The 24,986-nt window shown below is 41.5% G+C and overlaps 1 protein-coding gene across 1 annotated transcript in view; it reads right to left on the reverse strand.

Annotated features, from left to right (window-relative positions):
* Positions 1 to 242: 242 nt before the first annotated feature.
* LOC117521962 (protein FAM49B-like) overlaps positions 243 to 24,986 on the reverse strand; it is a 33,224-nt gene continuing 8,480 nt past the window's right edge. Inside the window, exons 3-11 of the mRNA XM_034183325.1 lie at positions 24,522 to 24,643; positions 23,813 to 23,918; positions 17,032 to 17,168; positions 10,298 to 10,375; positions 9,594 to 9,710; positions 9,334 to 9,413; positions 5,025 to 5,151; positions 4,426 to 4,496; positions 243 to 3,578 (exon numbers count right to left, since the gene is read on the reverse strand). Coding sequence (XP_034039216.1) covers positions 3,509 to 3,578; positions 4,426 to 4,496; positions 5,025 to 5,151; positions 9,334 to 9,413; positions 9,594 to 9,710; positions 10,298 to 10,375; positions 17,032 to 17,168; positions 23,813 to 23,918; positions 24,522 to 24,643 — 908 coding nt within the window. The 3' untranslated portion in view covers positions 243 to 3,508. The remainder of the gene's footprint in view (positions 3,579 to 4,425; positions 4,497 to 5,024; positions 5,152 to 9,333; positions 9,414 to 9,593; positions 9,711 to 10,297; positions 10,376 to 17,031; positions 17,169 to 23,812; positions 23,919 to 24,521; positions 24,644 to 24,986) is intronic.

The raw sequence follows: 24,986 nt of genomic DNA on the forward strand, positions 1-24,986 counted from the left end.
AATTGCATTGAGGGTTCTTGAAAAGGTCCTTTTATAAATTAATAACTACATAATTTTCTCTTCGTTGTATTTAAGATTTGGGCCACAGTCCCTGAACATAAATAACAGAACCGACTCCGCCCTCCTCCTGGCTTTGGTTCCCTCATAATATCTGAGTTGGACTTTTTCTGATGGGCTTGAACCTAAACTGTAAAGGTAACATTAAATCTAGACATAGTTGTCAGGTAAGAAACAGATTTTTCTTAAAAATGTAAAAACTTTATTTGGACAACATTTCACAAACATAATTTCTTGTACACATTAATTAATGCCATAAATTTGATCCACGGCAGCATTAAGGTAGAAAAAATAAAATCCAGCTTTCAGACGGAGATGCCGTCAGTCTGAGGTCTCCCTCGGATCAGTTCCTCCGTCACTTCTAAACCCATTCACACCCAGTAGCCAGTTTTCAAGACTTTATCCATGTTTTCTGTCCACATGTGACAAACAAAAAAAACTGACTATTTTCATATTTTTACCGATAACTCCCAAATTCAATATTTTACAGTCCAGAGAGTCTTTGCAAAAATTAAACTCAGGATTTACATTTATTTCACATCTGACGTGTGGAATCTGACTTTATTTCATCGCCCACCTTTGCTAGTCCATCGAAACCAATGTTGGGATCGAACATTAAAGTTATCGTTGAATATCCCATTTACATCCATCTGCTCTGCATCTGAACAGCAACTTTCAGGTCATCAGCACCGACCGCTCTGCCGCATTCCAAAAAGAATAAGCTAACGCAGATACGGCCAACTCATCGAACTATGTCCTGTCTGTAACTGGTGATCCCAACCTGAGCTCCGGCCCTGGGGCGTGTGCAGAGCACCTGTATTAATGAACGTCCTGTCCTGATGGGGGCGCCCTCGCCAGGCCACCGATGTACATAAGAATCTAAGCTTGAATTAACCGGTTAAGAAGCAGAAGCTTCTCCACATGGATGCAACGTGAGTGAGCTGCTACAAAAGACGGTGTTGAACACGAATCAAAGCTTCTTAAATGACAACAATGCCAGGATGCATCGTTGTCACTGCAGAATGCCGCAGCAGTCATACTTGCAAGCGGTCGTTTCTTGCATCGTAACGACGGCAGCGAATTTCTTGTATTAAGACGCACAAATGAGAACGGAATCATAAGTTTCACTGGCTACTGAGCATGTTCAGTCATTTTTCCAGCAAAGCCACCAGAAAACACAGGAAGTACAACTAGACCCCAGGAACTAACGAACGATAGGAACCGCGATCTCCACAAACCACAAGAACTAAAAGTCTGAATCAGCTCATGTCTGCTTTCAACGGTATTTCCAGACTGCGGTGAGCGGTTTCGTGCAGTACCCCGTATGCCCAGTAGAGGGAAGGGCTGCACCCTATCCAGACGCTAGAATAATTATGTCATGTTTTTATTTCTGCTCCATTGTGGTGTAGTAGAGGGAAAATTATTATTATTATTATTATTTTAGAAAAATTCAACAGTGCTTTGATTCCTCTGTAAACAGGTTGGAGGTCACTAGACCACAGCTGTTGAGTAACACCTGCTTGTCCACTCTCTGGGTCATCAAAGGCTGCTTTTTCAGTTGCCTAGTTAGCCTGGAATTCTGCTCAGACATACACTATGACTCTTCTTGGTAATACTTACCCTCAGAGGTGAAACACCTCCTCCTATGGACATGGGCAACTCCAGTACAATCCTCAGCAATTTTCAGGGGAAGGTCGCAGAAGAACTCCCACATTCCATTAGGCTCACCAGTTGTGTCCATCTCTAAAAGTCCTACAGCCAACATATTCCTGGTTAATGGTCTGATCTTGAAGTCTGCTCAGAATTAGTCTTGCGCACTGAGAAGACCGTCTGCAAGACTTCAGCTGGCTTCTCAAGGAACTATAGCAAGTCTGCTCAGAACTCAAAACTGGGCACTTCTGTAGACCCTACAGTGCTACAAACATTACCAGCATTTTCCCACAAGGACATGGTTAATCTCCTTGGCAAGACTGCTGGGATTACACCACCAAGTCCAGCTGTGTCTCTGGACACTGAAACCAGGACTTTTTTCAAAGTTGAGGTGCATTAAATCACTGTCACTATGGTTACCAGGTCCATGAGGTCCATGCAGTCCTCAAAGACAGCCTCGTTGGCCACATTAAAATCACTACATGACTGTTAAGGTGCCACCTCTGGGGCAGTCAAGCTATGACTAAAAGGTCTCACTGAGGCGTCACTCACTGTGCTTGGAACTTATAAAAAGCCTCTTGCCACAGGGCTTTGTGTGTGTGCGTGTGTGTGTGTGCACAGACGAGTTGAACCATAAAGTTTTACTTTTTTCCTGGGTTCTAGAAGTAGTTCCTGAGTTCCATAAATGGTTCTGGTGATTGAACATTAGACCACCAAGAAAAAAAAATCTGTGCAGAAAGAAAAGTGCCAAAGCTGCATCCACGTCTCTTCGGTTCTCTGAACAACATCGAGGACGAAACGTAAACACATTTAAATTTCAAATTACTGCAGTAAAATAAACCGAGCGCACATCAGCCTTTAGGTGGCGCCACCAGAATTAAGTTTAAAAGTCTGAGGCAGCAGGCTCACTATCGTTTAGCTCTGCAGCGCTGGAAACGATGTGCGAGAAAACCAGAGGCCATTTTTCTGATCAGTAAGATGTGCGCAAGTTTTTACACGTTAACGCAAAGAGTCGATGCGCGATAACACAAAGTCTACTTCAGTCTATGAAACAATAAACAGGAAGAGGAACAGTTTGACTGAAGAACTTTTAAAAGTTAACCGAATCTGACTGCAGTCATTCATGACGCACATCGCGTTGTTAGCGCACATGGTGGCTTTGGTTTTAGCTCAACTAGCTTCGGCGGATGGTGACGTTTGTTACCGCATCAACCCAACTTTGATCCTGAAAGAATCATATCTCAGTAACTTCTATATTTTATTGAACAGACGAGTAGAGAATGAATGTTTAATCATTTGTAGCATCTGTTCTAGCGCCACCCTCAGGTCACACTGTATATTCTTGATACTCGCTGTACGTACCCGCGGTCAGTGATGGCAACAAGTTGAAAAGCAGTTTTATTTTACTGTTTGATGGAATGGAATTTAAAAAATTGGTCATAAATGTGATTGTGATGCCACATGACTGCTTTCGTACCAAAGATCAGTTATACGATCGTATTTAGCATGAACTCAAAAGAGTTTAGCTAGAATTTAAAGTGAATTTGATGATAATGTCCACTATATGGCAGATGTGACTAAGTAAGTAAAATGAGACCTGAATGCAGCTCGAACCTCACGGCTGAGTCCTAAAGCATAAACATTTTCTGACACTTTATAACACTTTGGTTTAAATTAAAAAAAACAAACAAAAAAAAAACATAACAGGTTAAATAAAGAAATATGAGCTCAGTTTGTTCAGTAGTCATTTTGAAATGTGGACCAGAACACTTTTGGTTTCCTCGTACTCGTCCAGTCGGAGTTAATTTGGCTGCAGCATGTTTTTGATTTGCTTTGGTGTAGCCTCGTCGTTCAGATGTTTGGTTGTGTACCTGCAATGTGAAAAACACATTTTAATAACAATATAATCACATGTTCAAACTGTAAAGTTTAGAGTGTGAGGGACACCAGGTTAATGGAGGTGTGACCGACTGTGCACCCTCTGCTGGCAGGAAATGGCTTACCACCATACACCATCCACTCAGCTCGTTTTAGCTGAAAATGTATAATGTGCATAAGTGTTATGAGCAACAATTTTCCAAACTTTCCAGGAGAAAAGTTAAGATATTTTCAGGCATTCTGCCTTTTATTAATTAATTAATTTATTTATTTGGGGGGGGGGGGGGGGGGGTGAGAGACGCACACGTTATTTTGCTGTTGTTCTTAATGATGATAATAATAAGAATAATAAGTGTTTATATAGGACTTTCCCAGGAATCAATGTACTAAACAAAGGAAAGTCCAACAATAAAAGTACACTACAATAATGAGCCAAAACCGCAAATGAAAGAACTGACAAAAAAAGGGGGGTCAGATGGACTCATGCTTTTTTTTAATCACATTTCCAAAGCATGAGTGAAAAATCTGTGTTAATCTGCATCAAATAACATCCAATATGTTGTCCATTGCGTGTTTATTTGTCCATTTTGCTCATTTTTTGAAAATTAGACATCTTTATGTTAAATAACAGCACATGCTGTAGTGTGCACATGTGCTATGTTAAAAAGTGAGTTCCACATACAGAAAAAGGTGTGACTTATACTCCAGAAAATACAGTAATTCTGCAATTGACTAATTTAAATGAAAGGTGTGTTCTTCTGATAAACTGTTAATTATTCTAATTACATGGAGTTTTTTTTATTTTTTTTAGGTGTCTGTTGTGTTCGGAGACTGTCAGACCTGAGAGCGTTGAGTAATCCCTCCACGCTGCTGGGCGGCTGCTCCTTCAACACCCTGATGCAGCCTTTCATCTGGTCCCAAAACAAAAGGCACAATAATCAACAACAATAATAACAACAAACACGGAATATTAACGGCAACAGTCATTTCCTGAAGCGTTAAGGCGTCGCTGCCTAACGCCAGCTTCCCTAACATCATGTCACGTTTCAGTTGCTGCAGGCAGTAAATTAAATGTGTAAAGTCACTATCCAAGATGTGCTTCACAATAAAAGCATTTCAATGTTAACAGCAGTGGCTGCACTGCACAAGAGTTTTATTGTGAAAGTCACATGCCTGTTGCTGCGATGAACAGACTCGTTAAAGTTTGGACAATCAGTCAGTAAAGAAGTCAAATAAGAACCTAATTATTGTCCTCTGCGTGCAGCATTTTGAGTGTGACATGTGAACGGTGTTCAGGGGCACAACCAGAGGGGGCGCTGTGTGAGTCAGACTGGACTGCTGAATACGTTGGACTTAAAGTCTTTGAAATCCTGTACTGTGGACTCCTGTAAAACTCGCTGAAACTCACGGTGACGTATGAGGAAAGTTCGTTGACTTACATCGATATTGGAAGTCTTAACGAAGGCTCCGGCTGGATGGACGTGATCGTAGAGGATGATGACCCCAACCATCACACGCAGGCAGAACAACACCGTCTCCTCACTGGCAAAACGGCTACGATACTCCCTAAACATACAGACACACACTGTAGGTCAGAGTCCTGCTCGGAACACGGGCGGCAGTTATAAAAACAACTTTCAAATTCTTTGATCAGCTCCACCTCGGCTTTTTGATCCTACAGGGCATTGTCACATTACATCCAGAAGGTGACAGTGATGAGATGACAGGATGTGTCGTCTCTCTAAATTTAATTTTGACTGTAAGACTTAGAGATGGGAAGTGATTGAAACCATTTCCTGGTGGTTTTTCGGGGGGAGGCTGGAGGAAGGAGTCGTACGTACAGCACCTACCAGCAATCTGTCGCGATACAAACAGACAGTAAACCAGCTTTACAGCAGCAGTCTGTCATCAGCTATTACTATAAAACCAAACTCCAACTTCACACAGCCGTGCAGCAGAAAGCCAAGATAATTATGCATATTTGAGGGGAAAAAAACATGAAATTTGACGCACATATTATAAATTAAGGAATGATTATTTTCAGACATGGAGGCATCCTGGAGCTGACCTCTAATGACCTACAGGGGTCGCTGAAGAATTACACAGGGGTCAAAATTTAAAAATGGTCCAATCATATTGAACATTATACCACATCATTTGTCTGATCATAATGATTACAAAAATGTGCAGTTTGGACTAACCGTGACCGAATGTTATGGGGCAAAAACAGCAAGAATGATGACAAAGGTGTATTTCCAGTATGAATGGAGCATCCTTTACTAACCCCTGCAGGTCATTAGAGGTCAGCTCTAGGATGTCTCCACATCTGAAAATAAACTTCATGCCATATACAACCCCTGGCAAAAATTATGGAATCACCGGCCTCGGAGGATGTTCATTCAGTTGTTTAATTTTGTAGAAAAAAAAAAAAAGCAGATCACAGACATGACACAAAACTAAAGTCATTTCAAATGGCAACTTTCTGGCTTTAAGAAACACTGAAGGAAACTGAAGTCAACGTCGGTGACCGAACTGTAAGAAACCGCCTAAAGGAAATGGGATTTACATACAGAAAAGCTAAATGAAAGCCATCATTAACACCTAAACAGGAAAAAACAAGGTTACAATGTGCTAAGGAAAAACAATCGTGGACTGTGGATGACTGGATGAAAGTCATATTCAGTGATGAATCTGGAATCTGCATTGGGCAAGGTGATGATGCTGGAACTTTTGTTTGGTGCCGTTCCAGTGAGATTTATAAAGATGACTGCCTGAAGAGAACATGTAAATTTCCACAGTCATTGATGATATGGGGCTGCATGTCAGGTAAAGGCACTGGGGAGATGGCTGTCATTACATCATCAGTAAATGCACAAGTTTACGTTGATATTTTGGACACTTTTCTTATCCCATCAATTGAAAGGATGTTTGGGGATGATGAAATCATTTTTCAAGATGGTAATGCATCTTGCCAAAGAGCAAAAACTGAAAACATTCCTTGCAAAAAGACACACAGGGTCAATGTCATGGCCTGCAAATAGTCCGGATCTTAATCCAATTGAAAATCTTTGGTGGAAGTTGAAGAAAATGGTCCATGACAAGGCTCCAACCTGCAAAGCTGATCTGGCAACAGCAATCAGAGAAAGTTGGAGCCAGATTGATGAAGAGTACTGTTTGTCACTCATTAAGTCCATGCCTCAGAGACTGCAAGCTGTTATAAAAGCCAGAGGTGGTGCAACAAAATACTAGTGATGTGTTGGAGTGTTCTTTTGTTTTTCATGATTCCATAATTTTTTCCTCAGAATTGAGTGATTCCATATTTTTTTTCCCTCTGCTTGATCTAAAAAAGTAACCGTTACTGACTGCCACAATTTTTTTTCCTGATTTCTTTTAGTGTTTCTTAAAGCCAGAAAGTTGCCATTTGAAATGACTTTAGTTTTGTGTCATGTCTGTGATCTGCTTTTTTTCTACAAAATTAAACAACTGAATGAACATCCTCCGAGGCCGGTGATTCCATCATTTTTGCCAGGGGTTGTACCAACACTCCTGAAAATTTGGTGCTTTTATCACAAAATGTGCAGTACGTTCTACTAAAAAATAGGAGCTAAAAATAGCTCCTAGTGACATTATTCTAAGAAAAATCTTATAATTTCTTGAATTCTTAGACATTTCTTAGAATTTTCCCTTGGTAAAATGAAAGCACTGTAGGCCTTAAGAGAGCTCCTGAGGTGCCAAACTGGTAAGAGGAGGGAGGAGGACTTTTAAGAAGTCTAAGAGTGTCTTAAGCAGATAAGCTGGTGGAAAAGAGAGAGAGGAAGCAGAGATATCCTCTGTATGTAGGATGACAGTGAGTCAGTAACACGCTACCGGCTTGATCTACGTCATTATTTTATTTATTTTTTATTTATTTGTTCATACGCATGTGGTTTCATTTCTCATCCACAAACACATGAACAAAAAGGAACAGAAGGAAGATAAATCTCTGTTCCTTGTAATAATAAAAAAAGACAGAAATCTGCTTCAATATCATCCCCAATGCCGCTCCCTCAACAAGCCACCAAACATCACACAAACATCAACATCAACACAATGATCCTACATTTCAACCTCCACATTCACACTTCAGCAGCTGTATTCATTTTTCTTCTAGTTTACTGTATTCTCTCATAATTTTATCTTTATACATTTTTTTTGAACTTGTGAACATTTGTACAACATTTATTTTATGTTAATTTACTGTCTTAATGTATTTATAAATTGTTTAGGTTATTGTTATCATATACACACATTATTATCATTTTTATTATTATTATCAGTATGTTGATTTTATTTTGTTATTAGTTCTATTTTGTCATTTGATTTTTAAATGGACAATGGAAATAAGTGTTTTCAGTTTCTTGTGTCATGCATGCAATTTTAATGTATTTACAATTATATTATGTACTTACACTGAACTTATTTATAAACACACACTCTTAATATGTAGATAATCGGCATGTAAATGAGATGTGTTCAAACATCTTCAAGCTGTGTAACAATTCATTTTGTGGTGAACTGCATGAAATAATGAAAGACAAGTGAGAGCTTTTGTCTTTTTGGCACTCTACCACTAGGAGGCGCTCTTATTTTCAGATAAAACAACAGGGATGGCATCAGACACAATACACTTTTCACTTATGGTGACAACATGGTGACACTTAACTCATCACACTCTCACGAACGTCACTAGCTTAGCTTATGACAAGCTAAAAGTGGACGCTCTCATTAACTGTCCAGTTTCTGGGTATTCTGTGTTAGTGCGCGCCTGCAGCCGATGTGCTTGATGAATTCCTGCGCAAAAAGTAGTTCCCACATAATGAGTATATCTCATCTAAATTAATTCTACAATTTACCAGTAATAACATTTTAAAGATAACTGAAGTTTTAAGAGTAGGCGTAATAAATATTTAAGAAACTTAAAGTTTATGAGCAACTTCACCTGTTATTGCTCAAGCACATTGTAAACACTGACACAATGAAGTTTGATGCTGAAGAGTTCAGAAAAATACGATTGGAATGTTCTGATGACCATTTACAGTTGGCGATGAAAGACTTGGGTGTTAACTTGGTGTTAAAGTCAGAACAAGAAGCTGGACTGAAAGAGATCAATCTGGGACAAATAGACACATTCTGTGTGTTGTTGCTCCAACGAGAGCAGCACGCTGAGCAGGATGGGGAAAGTAGTCCGGCGAGCTCAATCTGTGGGCGCGAGCAATCCCACAATGCTAAAATAGCAGAGATGTTGGTCCAATGAGAGCGACGCTCTGAGCAGGGTGTTAACTCACTAAACCAATTGAACTACAAAAACACAATGAGTCAATAACACTGACAACATTTTTAAACTAACATGAACCACAATAGCAACATTTAAAACCCGAAAGCCAGAACATTTATTTTTTATTTCCCCTTCCGTTTCTGTGACAACCAATCACAGCTCTTACAGGACTGTGGCATACCTACCAACGGGGTCAACCCCGCCTCCTCACTAAGATCAGACTCGCTCTCAGACACCTGCTGGCTCACTCTTAGGCTGATTCCTTGCCAAATAATTTTAGGCTAAGTTAGGAGCTCTTTTTTGTTGTCATTTGTTTGTTTCTTTGTTTTTATTTGACCTGCTGGGGAGGAGTCTGATCTGGGGAGGGGGAGAGGAACAGCCCCCACCAGATCAGGTTTGGTTCTGGCTCAGATGTGAGGCGTTCAGGAACTCACGGTGTTTCCAGCATCACTTTGCACACACTGGCCATCGTACTCAGACAGTCGGTGGTGTTTTCTATTGGGACGTCCGGATTCTACCCAAAATGACAAAAAAGACACAAAGTGACAACAAATCCAGTATCTTTGTTTTTGGTTTTGTTTTTTTCTTTTTCACTCTGCATGCACACTTAAATACAAAATAATGCTTTGAATATTTTTACTAGAATAAAGTTTTTTGCTTTCTACGTGGAGACATGAATTGTATTTGGACTTACATCGGAGACGAACTTGGACGTGGCGTCACTGAGCGTCTTTAGCATGGGTGTGGCACACGCATAAAACAGAGACATCCGATTGGCCAGCTCGTTGTTGATGTAACTCTCTGACTCAGTCTGTTTAAAATATATATATATAATGATCACAGTTTGTCTCAATGAAAGGGCGTGTGAGTTTAACTGAGTTTGTAAAAACAAACTAATACCATGAACTATTCAACGATTTATAACTTCAACAATAAAGAAGCACAAAACAGAATTTTATGGATCATCTGTCATCATCATCATTTGGAATTTTTTTTAACTCCCAAAAACACAGCTTCACGTTTTGACTGAACTCCAGTCATTCATTTAATAAATTTATGTATTTGGGTAAAATCTGGTTTGGACTGATCTAAAAAAGTGTAATCTTGTCTAAAAAGGTGTTTAAAGTAATATAAAACTTTAGAAACCATTTAAATCTGTCTGTTGTTGGTACACAGCTGTTTAAAACATTTATATTTAAACCATTAAATCAAGTTTAAGCACTTGTACTTTTGTCTGAGTTGTTGAATTCGGTTCAAAATAAGTTATCTGGATTTTAACCCCATCAGTGAGAGGAACATCAGAAACAGAGCGGAGATGTTTCAGGAAAAAAAAAAATGTTTGTTTGAAGTTTTTGTCACATGATTGGCCACTGCAGCGAGCTCGTGCTTGTGTCTTACAGATACGTTTTTGAGGACCATACGGCTGACCGTCCGGCGGTAGTAGCTGAAGTCGTTCTGGATGGCGGGGTTTGTCATCTGTAACAAAAGATGACAGAAGGAAGAGAAGGAGGTACAGGATGTGCAGAAGGAGGTGAGAAGGCAAATCATTAAATATTGTAGAGCAGGCAGTCCTAAAAAAAAAAAAAAAGTGTGCTGAAAAGTGTGGTGAGGGGAGCCACCAAGACCCCAGTCGCAGCTCTGATGGAGGTTCAAGTTTCAGCGGCTGTGACTGGAGAGACTTTTCAGGGTTTGACATTAAGAATTTTGTCCGATAACAGCGGATAAAGTCGCACCAGCGGAGCGACGTTCACACGACTTGAGTTAAAGTAACCAAATACTAAGTTAATAGAAAGAAAATAATCTTGCTGATCTGCGCTCCATAAAATATATGTACAGATGTCTCTTATTAATATTATTTGCCGTTTTGTGTCCAAGCTAAGAAGGAGTCATATTGTCCCGATACGTTAACAATAGATATGGCAGCAGCGCTGGGACATGTGAGTTACACATTAAATACACGGAGAAAAAGAATGACTACTTTTAAAGATTTGTGTTGGTTTGATTTGCAGAAGTTAACTAATGCTGTCGTCTCTGTTGTCTTTTCTACTCATCCTGGACAGTCAGAGACACGATGACGTTGAATGCCGCTTTTGTCCATTGCTGCACGATAATGTGGAACAGAGAAACCATGAAACCCAGGCTGGAGGTTTACAGAAACCATGTGGATGACTCAAGTCCGGAGTTTGTGCCTTCTGTGTAACCGCAGCAAGAAGTGACTCTGTTTCTAGCCCCACCCGTTTGCCTCCACCACATCGCATCTGCTGCCTTCGGTGCCTGTTAATCCAAAAACTGGTTTGACTTCAATTTGCAAACATCATTAATCATCTAAATGGTTCCATGTTTGGAGAATTTCAGCCCAAACTAGAGTTCAGAACCAGCATTCGATGATGACCAAATGTGCTGAGATGGGAACTGGTCCCGAAACTGCCTCCAAATCCAAAACCAATTACTTATTACTTTGGAGCCAGGAGTTTAATTTGCGGTTTCACAGTGACTGAGACACTTTCTGTAACTGGTGTCGCCGACCGAACAGCGACACCAGTTAAAAATCGGTCCGTCCTGCCTCCACTTCACATGCGTCATTTCGGGCCACAATAGCTTGTCTGAGTCTGACTTTTTGAGTCTGACTCTCTACACCCAGAGCGATCAAAGGGAATAATGTGATTATTAACCATCACATGACAAAGTAAAGCCTCTTAAATCATTTAAATCATTCTAAAGTCAGCTTCAAGCAGAAACGAGGCCGTTTCAAACAGAAAACAAGGCGCTAATCAGTGAGTCGCTACTGACACTTTGAAATGACCAGTGGTGCAGTTCCGCTAACCGCTAATTATCGAAGCTAAGGTTTTCATCATCGAATTAGCTTTTCATATAACTTTGAAAACCATCATCAGATCAATTATCTTCGGATAAATTTTGGTCTGATCATTTTTAGACCGCTAACATATTATTGCAAGCTTAGTGAATAAAGCTTTAATGGATAATAAACATTTTTAAAGTCTGATGTCAAAGATTTTAGAGCCTACCTGTTAAATGTTTTGTAGTAGACGTACAGTTCTGTCCTCTACAGACAGAGGACAGCTGGTTTCAGGAGAAACTGCTCTATCCTCTGCAATCAGAGGAGAGCTGGTCACAGAAAATAACCAAAATCAGAGCCAAAAAAACCCCCAACATAATTTCTCTTGACACCCTCCTAACTAGCCGGCAATATCACCCAAGTCATCCAGAGGCATACAGTTTTAACTTATGGTTAGAATTTTAGCAAACTCATTTCGGACAAGTTAAAGTGAAAATATCAGATATATGTTTTAGCTTTAGGCAGCACAGTGGCTTGGTGTTTAGCACTGTTGACTCACAGCAAGAAGATCATGGGTTCAATTCCCACCTGTGGCCTTTCTGTGTGGAGTTCGCATGTTCTCCCTGTGTTTGCGTGGATTTCCTCGGGTGCTCCGGTTTCCTCCCACATCCAAAGACATGCGGGTTAGGTGGATTGGAATCTTTTAAGTTGTCCGTAGGTGTGCGTGTGTGTGTGTGACTGTGTTTGTCTGTAACAGACTGGCGTCCTGTCCTGGGTGTGCCCCGCCTCACGCTCTATGACTGCTGGGATAGGCTCCACCCCCCCACCCCCCCCACGACCCTTAATTGGACTAAGCGGTTGAAGATGTGTGTGTGTTTTAGTTTTAAAGTATTGCACTAACTTTAAAGGTTTTAGTGTGGACATGGTGTGTCTGCACTCCCCAGTGCATTATGGGTACTGTAAAAGTTCATGACAGGAGAAATGCATTTGACATGCTCTGATCAGGCTCCACACAGACAACAGCATTAAACTGTTTGTATATTGTGCCTAAAACGCTCATGAATATATTCTATGGGTTTATAGACGTTGTTATCGTTTGTTTTATGTAAACATGCAAGAAGAAGCCCAGGTTGCTTCTCCATTTTTTATATATATATATATATATATATATATATATATATATATATATATATATATAAAAAGATGTCTGAAATTCGGTTTGTGTTTATTAAATTCCACATAGATTAAACGTAGCAGACACGGGTTATTTATTTGGAATATTTGTTTTGGCAAGTTTGCTAAACTTGCCAAAACCATCTACTGGCCAGTACTGTTCATGGCAGTATTCACCCTAAGTATTGAGATACTCCATAATCCTTTGCGTGCCAGAGAGTTGCTGCAGCTGTTAAAAAGAAATAAAAATGTACATTTTGGTTGTATAATGTTCATTTACAATTGTCGTCATGTGTTTTCTCTCTGTGCTGTTTAAACCACAGCAACTCTCTGGCACGCAAAGGATTATGGGTTAGGGTCTGAGCGTCTGGGTGCCAGTAGATGGCAGTGTCCTATGCATTTTGACCCCGGTTATATCAGACGGTTGTCTAATCACAACTTGACTTTTGGCTTATGCAATTTTTTTTTTTTTTTTTTTTTTTTACATATGAAAAAAAATGGCATATTTTACAAAAGCACATTTATATGTAAACCAACACACACATCACATTAACGTGTTTGTTTTTACACAGAATGAATGACTCAACCAATTAGTGTTAGCGGAGGCTCATTTTACCCATAATCCCTTTGGCATCTGTGTATGTTTGTTACAAAACTTCAGAATTAGTGCATTATTTAAAATTAAGATATGTGTTATATTTTAACTTTGTACAAATGACAGAATTGTCATTAATGTAGTTATTCTATCGGGATTAATTTGATTTATAAATCAAAACCATAAGTTAAAACTGCTTTATTTTCCAAGACCGCTGCCTCACAGTGGAACTGCTGTATGCAGTTAAGGAATAATGACTTCTTTTTTTGTGACAGCCTGGTGGTCAGGCTCCTTTTGCTGCAGTAGAGTTGAGCTTAACGCCTCTCAACTGTTTCACTTCAGCAAAATACGTAGTAAACAGGAGCTTCCAGCCGGGGGCAGAGCGCACAAAGACAGAAGTGGTGATTCATTGTTTGGGTTTGTGATTGTGGTGTTAAAACTCAATTTTGAAAGTTATAAGTTAGATTCGTAGCTTCTGATACGTTTTTGGATGGTTTATCAGTTTAGCTTTATAAAAGATAACTTTTTAGTTAGCTGATTAGCTGTTATCAAAGCTAACTTTTTGGTTAGCTGTGCCCACCACTGGAAATGACGTAGGTGCAGTGAAGGTAGGGTGGACTGATTTTTAGAGGGGACAATTCGGTTGGCGACACCGGAGTTACCTAGAGGTTCCATTCAATCCAACTTTGTGTTTTGTTTTTTGTTTTTTTTTTTTGGGGGGGGGGGGGGGGGGGGGGGGTGCTCCCACCTTTTTTGCCATCATTTCCAAGAAACAAACAAAAAAAGTGGTTAGAAATGATGAGTTGCGAGTTTTTGGTGGTTTAGTTCAGTTCCCTTTTGGCGCGTTTAGAATCTGTTCTGTCTGGACGTAAACCTTCACTGTGGTTCATCCACAAACTGATCAGGGTATTCATCTGAGTTAAGGATATGATTCCTTCTTTATGTTCTCTAATGTCATATACCAACACAGAGCAGAGTAGCTACCTAAACTCTGTAAGGGAGCTAGAGTATCTTGTCAATAGTTTTCCTCATTGAAGACAACTTTGGATGCTGTAGCTCCTCTGAAAAAGAGAGCTTTAAATCAGAAGTGTCTGACTCCGTGGTATAACTCACAAACTCGTAGCTTAAAGCAGATAACCCGTAAGTTGGAGAGGAAATGGCGTCTCACTAATTTAGAAGATCTTCACTTAGCCTGGAAAAAGAGTTTGTTGCTCTATAAGAAAGCCCTCCGTGAAGCTAGGACATCTTTCTACTCATCACTAATTGAAGAAAATAAGAACAACCCCAGGTTTCTTTTCAGCACTGTAGCCAGGCTGACAAAGAGTCAGAGCTCTATTGAGCTGAGTATTCCATTAACTTTAACTAGTGATGACTTCATGACTTTCTTTGCTAACAAAATTTTGACTATTAGAGAAAAAATTACTCATAACCATCCCAAAGATGTATCGTTATCTTTGGCTGCTTTCAGTGATGCCGGTATTTGGTTCGACTCTTTCTCTCCGATTGTTCTGCCTGAGTTATTTTCATTAGTTACTTCATCCAAACCATCAACATGCTTATTAGACCCCATTCCTGCCAGGCTGCTCAAGGAAGTCCTACCATTATTTAATGCTTCAATCTTAAATATGATCAATCTATCTTTGTTAGTTGGTTATGTACCACAGGCCTTTAAGGTGGCAGTAATTAAACCATTACTTAAAAAGCCATCACTTGACCCAGCTATCTTAGCTAATTATAGGCCAATCTCCAACCTTCTTTTTCTCTCAAAGATTCTTGAGAGGGTAGTTGTAAAACAGCTAACTGATCACCTGCAGAGGAATGGTCTATTTGAAGAGTTTCAGTCAGGTTTTAGAATTCATCATAGTACAGAAACAGCATTAGTGAAGGTTACAAATGATCTTCTTATGGCTTCGGACAGTGGACTTATCTCTGTGCTTGTTCTGTTGGACCTCAGTGCTGCTTTTGATACTGTTGACCATAAAATTTTATTACAGAGATTAGAGCATGTCATAGGTATTAAAGGCACTGCGCTGCGGTGGTTTGAATCATATTTGTCTAATAGATTACAGTTTGTTCATGTAAATGGGGAATCTTCTTCACAGACTAAAGTTAATTATGGAGTTCCACAAGGTTCTGTGCTAGGACCAATTTTATTCACTTTATACATGCTTCCCTTGGGCAGTATTATTAGACGGTATTGCTTAAATTTTCATTGTTACGCAGATGATACCCAGCTTTATCTATCCATGAAGCCAGAGGATACACACCAATTAGCTAAACTGCAGGATTGTCTTACAGACATAAAGACATGGATGACCTCTAATTTCCTGCTTTTAAACTCAGATAAAACTGAAGTTATTGTACTTGGCCCCACAAATCTTAGAAGCATGGTGTCTAACCAGATCGTTACTCTGGATGGCATTTCCCTGATCTCTAGTAATACTGTGAGAAATCTTGGAGTTATTTTTGATCAGGATATGTCATTCAAAGCGCATATTAAACAAATATGTAGGACTGCCTTTTTGCATTTACGCAATATCTCTAAAATCAGAAAGGTCTTGTCTCAGAGTGATGCTGAAAAACTAATTCATGCATTTATTTCCTCTAGGCTGGACTATTGTAATTCATTATTATCAGGTTGTCCTAAAAGTTCCCTAAAAAGCCTTCAGTTGGTTCAGAATGCTGCAGCTAGAGTACTGACGGGGACTAGCAGGAGAGAGCATATCTCACCCGTGTTGGCCTCTCTTCATTGGCTTCCTGTTAATTCTAGAATAGAATTTAAAATTCTTCTTTTTACTTATAAGGTTTTGAATAATCAGGTCCCATCTTATCTTAGGGACCTCGTAGTACCATATTACCCCATTAGAGCGCTTCGCTCTCAGACTGCGGGCTTACTTGTGGTTCCTAGGGTTTGTAAGAGTAGAATGGGAGGCAGAGCCTTCAGCTTTCAGGCTCCTCTCCTGTGGAACCAGCTCCCAATTCAGATCAGGGAGACAGATACCCTCTCTACTTTTAAGATTAGGCTTAAAACTTTCCTTTTCGCTAAGGCTTATAGTTAGGGCTGGATCGGGTGACCCTGGACCATCCCTTGGTTATGTTGCTTTAGACGTAGACTGTGGGGGGTTCCCATGATGCACTGTTTCTTTCTTTTTTTGCTCCGTATGCATCACTCTGCATTTAATCATTAGTGATCGATCTCTGCCCCCCTTCTCGGCATGTCTTTTTCCTGGTTCTTTCCCTCAGCCCCAACCAGTCTCAGCAGAAGACTGCCCCTCCCTGAGCCTGGTTCTGCTGGAGGTTTCTTCCTGTTAAAAGGGAGTTTTTTCCTTCCCACTGTGGCCAAGTGCTTGCTCATAGGGGGTCGTTTTGACCGTTGGGGTTTTTCATGGTTATTGTATGGCCTTGCCTTGCAATATGGAGCGCCTTGGGGCAACTGTTTGTTGTGATTTGGCGCTATATAAGAAAAAAAGTTGATTGATTGATTGATCTGAGGAGAACCGACTGAAGAACTCCAAGCTCTTTAAGGAAAAATGAAAAAAAACCGAGGTAAAAGGAGAGCTGTGAGACCTTGAGCTCGTCGAAGCGCAGCGTGAAGTGCATGATGTGGGCGAACTGACGTGCCAGAGCCTGTTTCTGCTCCAGGTGCTGCGTCGGAGTCGATCCAGAGCAGGTGAGGATGTCCAGAAGACAATGCAGGCTAGATTCTGAAGACAGACAGACAGACACGTGAGCTCTTATTTATTTCAGTTCTGATTATTAATTTCTGTTCTTATTGATTCCCCTTTTTGACATGGGGTGTGCAGCCAGTATATTCTGAGTGCCGGTCCCAAGCCTGGATAAATGAGGAGGGTTGCGTCAGGAAGGGCATCCGGCGTAAAACAAGCCAACCCAACTATGCAGACTAAGAACTGAATTCCCATACCGGGTCGGTTGCGGCCCATTTAACAACGTCCGCCACCGGTGCTGTTACCCAACAGGGTGCCAGTGGAAATTGGGCTACTGCTGGGCAAAGACAACGAAGAAGAGGAGGAGAACGTTGCCACAAACAGCGGAAGAAGAAGAAAACTAGAAGGGTGGAAATGAGAGTGGGGACTTTGAATGTTGCTAGTATGACTGGTAAAGGGAGAGAGCAGGCTGATATGATGAGAGGAGAAAGGTAGACATATTGTGTGTGCAAGAGACCAAGTGGAAGGGAAGTAAGAGCAGGAGCATCGGCGGTGGGTACAAGTTGTTGTACCATGGTGAGGACAGGAAGAGAAATGGTGTTGGGGTCATTTAAAAGGAAGAGTATGTTAAAAGTGTGTTGGAGGTTAAGCGAGTGTCTGACAAGGTGATGAGTGTGAAGTTGGAAATTGAAGGGGTGATGATGAATATCATCAGTGCATATGCCCCACAGGTAGGTTGTGAGATGAAGGAGAAAGAAGATTTCTGGAATGTGTTAGATGAGGTGGTGGAGAGTGTGCCCAAGCATGAAAGAGTGGTGATAGGAGCGGACTTCAATGGGCATGTTGGTGAAGGGAACAGAGGTGATGAGGAAGTAATGGGTAGATATGGTATCAAGGATAGGAATGGGGAAGGACAGATACTAGTTGATTTTGCAAAAAGGATGGAAATGGCTGTGGTGAATACCTACTTTAAGAAATGGGAGGGGCACAGGGTAACATATAAGAGTGGAGGAAGGTGCACACAGGTGGACTACATTCTTTATAGGAGATGCAAGCTAAAAGAAATCACAGACTGTAAGAAAAAATAAACGGCCGGGCTTTTAATCGCAGAAATACGGTCCCACTTTTCTTGACTTCAATAAGATTGATGTGCGGTGGTGAGCTGTCCGCAGCTCCACGACAGGTGCTAGCGAGGTGCTTCTGAGAGCTGGCGCGCTCGCACTAGCTGAAGATAATATTCAAACCCATCATGGTGTTTCGGTAAAAATGTACATTTTGGTTGTATAATGTTCATTTACAATTGTCGTCATGTGTTTTCTCTCTGTGCTGTTTAAACCACAGCAACTCTCTGGCACGCAAAGGATTATGGGTTAGGGTCTGAGCGTCTGGGTGTCAGTAGATGGCAGTGTCCTATGCATTTTGACCCCGGTTATATCAGACGGTTGTCTAATCACAACTTGACTTTTGGCTTATGCAATTTTTTTTATTTTTTTTTACATATGAAAAAAAATGGCATATTTTACAAAAGCACATTTATATGTAAACCAACACACACATCACATTAACGTGTTTGTTTTTACACAGAATGAATGACTCAACCAATTAGTGTTAGCGGAGGCTCATTTTACCCATAATCCCTTTGGCATCTGTGTATGTTTGTTACAAAACTTCAGAATTAGTGCATTATTTAAAATTAAGATATGTGTTATATTTTAACTTTGTACAAATGACAGAATTGTCATTAATGTAGTTATTCTATCGGGATTAATTTGATTTATAAATCAAAACCATAAGTTAAAACTGCTTTATTTTCCAAGACCGCTGCCTCACAGTGGAACTGCTGTATGCAGTTAAGGAATAATGACTTCTTTTTTTGTGACAGCCTGGTGGTCAGGCTCCTTTTGCTGCAGTAGAGTTGAGCTTAACGCCTCTCAACTGTTTCACTTCAGCAAAATACGTAGTAAACAGGAGCTTCCAGCCGGGGGCAGAGCGCACAAAGACAGAAGTGGTGATTCATTGTTTGGGTTTGTGATTGTGGTGTTAAAACTCAATTTTGAAAGTTATAAGTTAGATTCGTAGCTTCTGATACGTTGGCGACACCGGAGTTACCTAGAGGTTCCATTCAATCCAACTTTGTGGGGTTTTTTTTTTTTGGGGGGGGGGGGGGTGCTCCCTTCCACCTTTTTTGCCATCATTTCCAAGAAACAAACAAAAAAAGTGGTTAAAAATGATGAGTTGCGAGTTTTTGGTGGTTTGGTTCAGTTCCCTTTTGGCGCGTTTAGAATCTGTTCTGTCTGAACGTAAACCTTCACTGTGGTTCATCCACAACTACATTCTTTATAGGAGATGCAAGCTAAAAGAAGTCACAGACTGTAAGGTGGTGGCAGGAGAGAGTGTCGTTAGACAGCATAGGATGGTTGTTTTTAGGATGACTTTAGAGGTGAAGAAGAAAAAGAGAGTGAGAGCTCAACAAAGGATCAGATGGTGGAAGCTGAAGGAGGAAGACTGTTGTGTAAATTTTAGCGAGCAGGTGAGAGAAACACTGGTTGGAGGGGAAGCAATTTTGGACAACTGGAAAAGTACTGCAGATGAGGTGAGGGAGACCGCTAGGTCAGTACTGGGTATGACATATGGACAGTGGAAGGAAGACAAGGAGACTTGGTGGTGGAATGAAGAGGTCCAGGAAAGCATAAGCAGAAAGAGGTTGGCGAAAAAGTTTTGGGATAGTCGGAGAGATGAAGAAAGTAGACAGGAGTACAAGGAGATGCAGTGTAAGGCGAAAAGAGAAGTGGCAAAAGCGAAGGAAAAGGCATATTGCAAGCTGTACAAGAAGTTGAATAGTAAGGAAGGAGAAAAGGACTTGTACCGATTGGCCAGACAAAGGGACAGAGCTGGAAAGGATGTGCAGCAGGTTAGAGTGGTAAAAAATGCACATGGTAATGTGCTGACAAGTAAGGAGTGTGTGCTGAGAAGGTGGAGAGAATATTTTGAAGAGCTGATGAATGAAGAAAATGAGCAAGAGAAAAGGCTGGATGATGTGGTGAGAGTAAATCAGGAAGTACAAAAGATTAGTAAGGAAGAAGTGAGGGCTGCTATGAAGAGGATGAAGAGTGGAAAGGCAGTTGGTCCAGATGACATTCCAGTGGAGGCATGGAAATGTCTAGGAGAGATGGCAGTAGAGTTTTTATCCAGATTGTTTAATAAAATCTTGAAAAGTGAGAGGATGCCTGAGGAGTGGAGACAAAGTATGCTAGTTCCTATTTTCAAGAACAAGGGTAATGTGCAGAGCTGCAGTAACTACAGAGGCATAAAGCTGATCAGCCACAGCATGAAGTTATGGGAAAGAGTAGTAGAAGCTAGGCTTAGAAAACAGGTGAAGATCTGTGAGCAGCAATATGGTTTCATACCGAGAAAGAGCACTACAGATGCAATGTTTGCTCTGAGAATACTGTTGGAGAAGTACAGAGAAGGACAGAAAGAGTTACATTGTGTGTTTGTGGACTTAGAAAAAGCTTATGATAGGGTGCCATGAGAAGAGTTGTGGTATTGTATGAGGAAGTCTGGAGTGGCAGAGAAGTATGTTAGGGTAGTGCAGGACATGTACAAGAATAGTGTGACAGCGGTGAGATGCGCAGTCGGAATGACAGACTCATTCAAGGTGGAGGTGGGATTACACCAAGGATCAGCTCTGAGTCCTTTCTTGTTTGCAGTGGTGATGGACAGGTTGACGGATGAGATCAGACAGGAGTCCCCATGGAATATGATGTTTGCAGATGACATTGTGATCTGTAGTGAGAGTAGAGAGCAAGCTGAGTCTAGTCTGGAGAAGTGGAGATATGCTTTGGAGAGAAGCAGAATGAAAGTCAGTAGAAGCAAGACTGAGTACATGTGTGTGAACGGGAGGGAGCCCAGTGGAATAGTGCAGTTACAAGGAGTAGAAGTGGTGAAAGTAGATGAGTTTAAATATTTGGGGTCAACTGTTCAAAGTAATGGAGAGTGTGGTAAAGAGGTGAAGAAGAGAGTGCAGGCAGGGTGGAGTGGGTGGAGAAAGGTGGCAGGAGTGATTTGTGACTGAAGAATATCAGCAAGAGTGAAGGGGAAAGTTTACAAGACAGTAGTGAGACCAGCTATCTTGTACAGTTTCGAGATGGTGGCACTAACAAAAAGACAGGAGGCAGAGCTGAAGATGTTGAGATTCTCTTTGGGAGTGACAAGAATGGACAAGATCAGGAATGAACATAGAGGGACAGCTCAGGTGGGACGGTTTGGAGACAAAGTCAGAGAGGCAAGATTGAGATGGTTTGGACATGTGCAGAGGAGGGACCCAGGGTATATAGGGAGAAGGATGCTGAGGATGGAGCCACCAGGCAGGAGGAGAAGAAGGAGACCAAAGAGGAGGTTCATGGATGTGCTGAGGGAGGACATGCAGGTGGTTGGTGTGACAGAGGAAGATACAGAGGACAGGGTGAGATGGAAACGATTGATCTGCTGTGGCGACCCCTAACGGGAACAGCCGAAAGACAAAGAAGAAGATATATATATATATAAAGTTCTCCGTCTCATTTTAATGCAATTTACAGCAGGAACAGCAGCTTTTTCTGGATTAATTAGTCCCTCAATGAGCTCCACTTCTTTATACAATCATCAACCTCCAAAAACAATGGTATGGTACGTACAATTTCCCTCCATGAATTACAGGTCATTTGAGCATCTTTGTCCAACTCCATGTTGTGAAGTTGGTCATATTTGCAGAGTTTTCTGCCAAATGTGTTTGATCCATGATCGAAATGAAATCACAGCCCTGCGCGGTCTCTGTCATTTAGCAGGTGCAGGGTGTGGGGAGGGTTCATAGCCCCACAGAGGGCTCCAACCTAAAGTGGTCTGGTTCACAACACCCAGGGATATGTGTGAAACTTAAAGGGCTTTCACAGTGGCGTATTCGTAGAGCTGCTCATTGCTGTGTTGTTTCATTTAAATACGCCGAAATACGCGCGTACTCAGCCTTTAACAGTGTTCGTTCATACTTGCAGCTGCGTGTGTTCATGTTTTAATGTGTGCATACAGTCGCGTGTGCCATGCTGCACCAGTTTCAGTGCTATTTTCTGCCTCTGTGGAAGTGCGCTCTGTTCTCTACTGCATGGTGTGGTGCGGCTCAAAAACAGTCATATAACATTATTATTATTATTTTTTTTTTTTTTAATGCAGCGCGTGCTCAGTGATCAGGATGTTTGATGAGCGCACCGACATACAGCGAGTGCGCGTTTATTTTAAAGAGTCACAGCACTTTTCAGCTTTGATCAGACTGATCGATCAGGGCGTTTGATGAGCGCACCGACATGCAGCGAGTGTGCGTTTATTTTAATGAGTCGCAGCTCTGATTAGACACACAGAGAGAGAGAGAGAGAGAGCGAGCGGTTTTATGAAACGATGCGACACAGTGAAACAGTCCTCATATATAATTAGTCCAGTATGATAAAGTGAAGCAATGATCTTGCAGTATTTATAGCTCCAGAAGAACAACAGGGAGATGTGAAGTGGCGCACAGTACCGTGTTGAAGCGTGGGCAGGCTCACAATAGCGGACAGTAGCACGGCGCTGCATGGACTCGCGTGAAGGCTCCATGCTGTGCTGTACGCCGAAGAAAATTAAACAGGCTTAATTTCTTCTGTCCTACGCGCGTAGCCCTCAACATACTGCTACGTATTGAGAAAAAACTCCTCGTGAAGTGGGCGGAGAGCTGCTCATTACAGCGTAGATGATACGCTGTAATGAGCAGCTCTACGAATACGCCACTCTGACAGGCCCTTTAACACCATATTACAGTGCAGGCAGCAATTCAATTCAATTTAGTTTAAATCGTGCCAAATCACAACAAAGCTGCCTCAAGGCGCTTCACACAAGTAAGGTCTGACCTCACCAAGTAGCAACCTTACAAGCAGCATTTTGTTAATAATCACCGCCCTGCCTCGTTTAGGTGCAGGATCTGAGCACAGTTAGAAAAAATAAACGGCCGGGCTTTTAATCGCAGAAATACGGTCCCACTTTTCTTGACTTCAATAAGATTGATGTGCGGTGGTGCGCTGTCCGCAGCTCCACGACAGGTGCTAGCGAGGTGCTACTGAGAGCTGGCGCGCTCGCACTAGCTGAAGATAATATTCAAACCCATCATGGTGTTTCGGTTCAATGTCAGGCGGTCTTGAGATGTGCAATCCAACTTTAAGCTAATTAGCTTCTCGTACATGCTTTACTTTGACGTTATTTCTTCCCTAAAGTCAAGTCACACTTTTGACCTTTTTTTGTACCACTATTGTGTTAGCATGAATGCTAGCTCATATCTAAACAGACACTGTTACATTGGTGTGTGAGCCATTAGCAAAAGAAAGATTCTGATTGGACCATTTAATCGTGGCGGGATGTTTGAAACTCATGAGGTTTCTATGGAAACAAGCGTGGTTTAATTATCACAAAGTGCTGGAGGTCTTTACGCACTTTTTAACTTAAGACATTTTCATCTCCAACCACTTACTTTGAAGAATACTTTCATGTGCACGACTGAATTTTAAAGGATTTAAATTCATAGGGTGTTACGTGCAGGTAAACACTTGTGTTTTTTTTGTTTGTTTATTTGCGGTGCACTGGTCAGGATACGGCCTGGATGTGAAATGTCACCTTGAGGTTCTTACCAAGCTTCTGAGAGAACTCGTAGAAGGTTTTGAGTTTGGCGACCAGAGGAATCACAGCTGACCACGCCTTCTCCTGTACGCTTTCCGTTCCCGGTTTCTGGATGGCCTGCACACACAGAGGTGGAGCTAGTGAGTAACACTTTGGGTCATGTGCTCTTTATGCATGTGAGACTCCTCCCACTGCACTGACTGGGGCATGTCTGAAGTCCTGAAGAGGGTCCCTGGGTGCTGCACGGTGGCTGCACACTGCCCCTAGTGGTTGGACTGTCTAACTTGTCAGCATGGATTAAATGTAGACGACGCCTTTTGTTTTCTAACATACTTTACAAACTTGGCGGGAACATTACTCGGGCAGACATTGAGATTTTTAACTTTTAGAGAAGATCAGACAAAGGTCAAGGACACCCATGGAGAGAAAAACAGATGTTCTGTTAGGTCTCCACAATCAGTGGTGGTAGAAAGATGATCTAACAATTATCTGGATCACCAAAAATCAATACTTGTGATAGATTGGCAACACGAGGTAAGACACCTGGCTGTGGCCCAGTGTGCAGAGCGTGCCGAGTCTGCAGCAGCCCTCTGGTCCAGAACTTGGTGCCTGAACCAGAACAGAGCCTGGTCCTTGTTAGTGGAATAAGTTTAATAATTCAACAGCAACAAACTGCATGATGGCGACAAGCAGGATGATGTCACAGCGTGCACGTGTTACCTGTCGAATCTCCTCTCCCGCACCCCCATAGGCCTGCAGGTCGTCCAGAATGACCTGAGCCTCCGTCAGCACCTGGTTCACCTTCTCCCACACCTCCATCTCTGATGGGGAAGGCTGAGCGTCTGCAAGGAAGTATTTAAGGTCAAAGGTCAAACAACATCACCGTCTGCTCTGCAGATAACAAGCACCTGTGTGTTGCTGTGGTAACACAATGACAAAGTCACACAATATTTGAGGTGGAAGAAGGTCCAGTTCCACCACAGGAACTCGCACCGTAGAAAGGTTCCTGTCTTTATATTATCATAATAACAATGATTTGCAGAAATGGGCGATGCCGGGCAGTATGGTGGGGAAACATTTTGTCCTTCCAGAGCAGAAGGTTCCTGGTTCAAGACCCCACGTACCTGTTCTGTGTATTGTGAAGTTGTGTCAGGAAGGACATCCAGTGGAAAACTGATCAGCACA

Source organism: Thalassophryne amazonica, chromosome 12 (genome assembly GCF_902500255.1).
Source record: "Thalassophryne amazonica chromosome 12, fThaAma1.1, whole genome shotgun sequence".
Classification (NCBI taxonomy): domain Eukaryota; kingdom Metazoa; phylum Chordata; class Actinopteri; order Batrachoidiformes; family Batrachoididae; genus Thalassophryne; species Thalassophryne amazonica.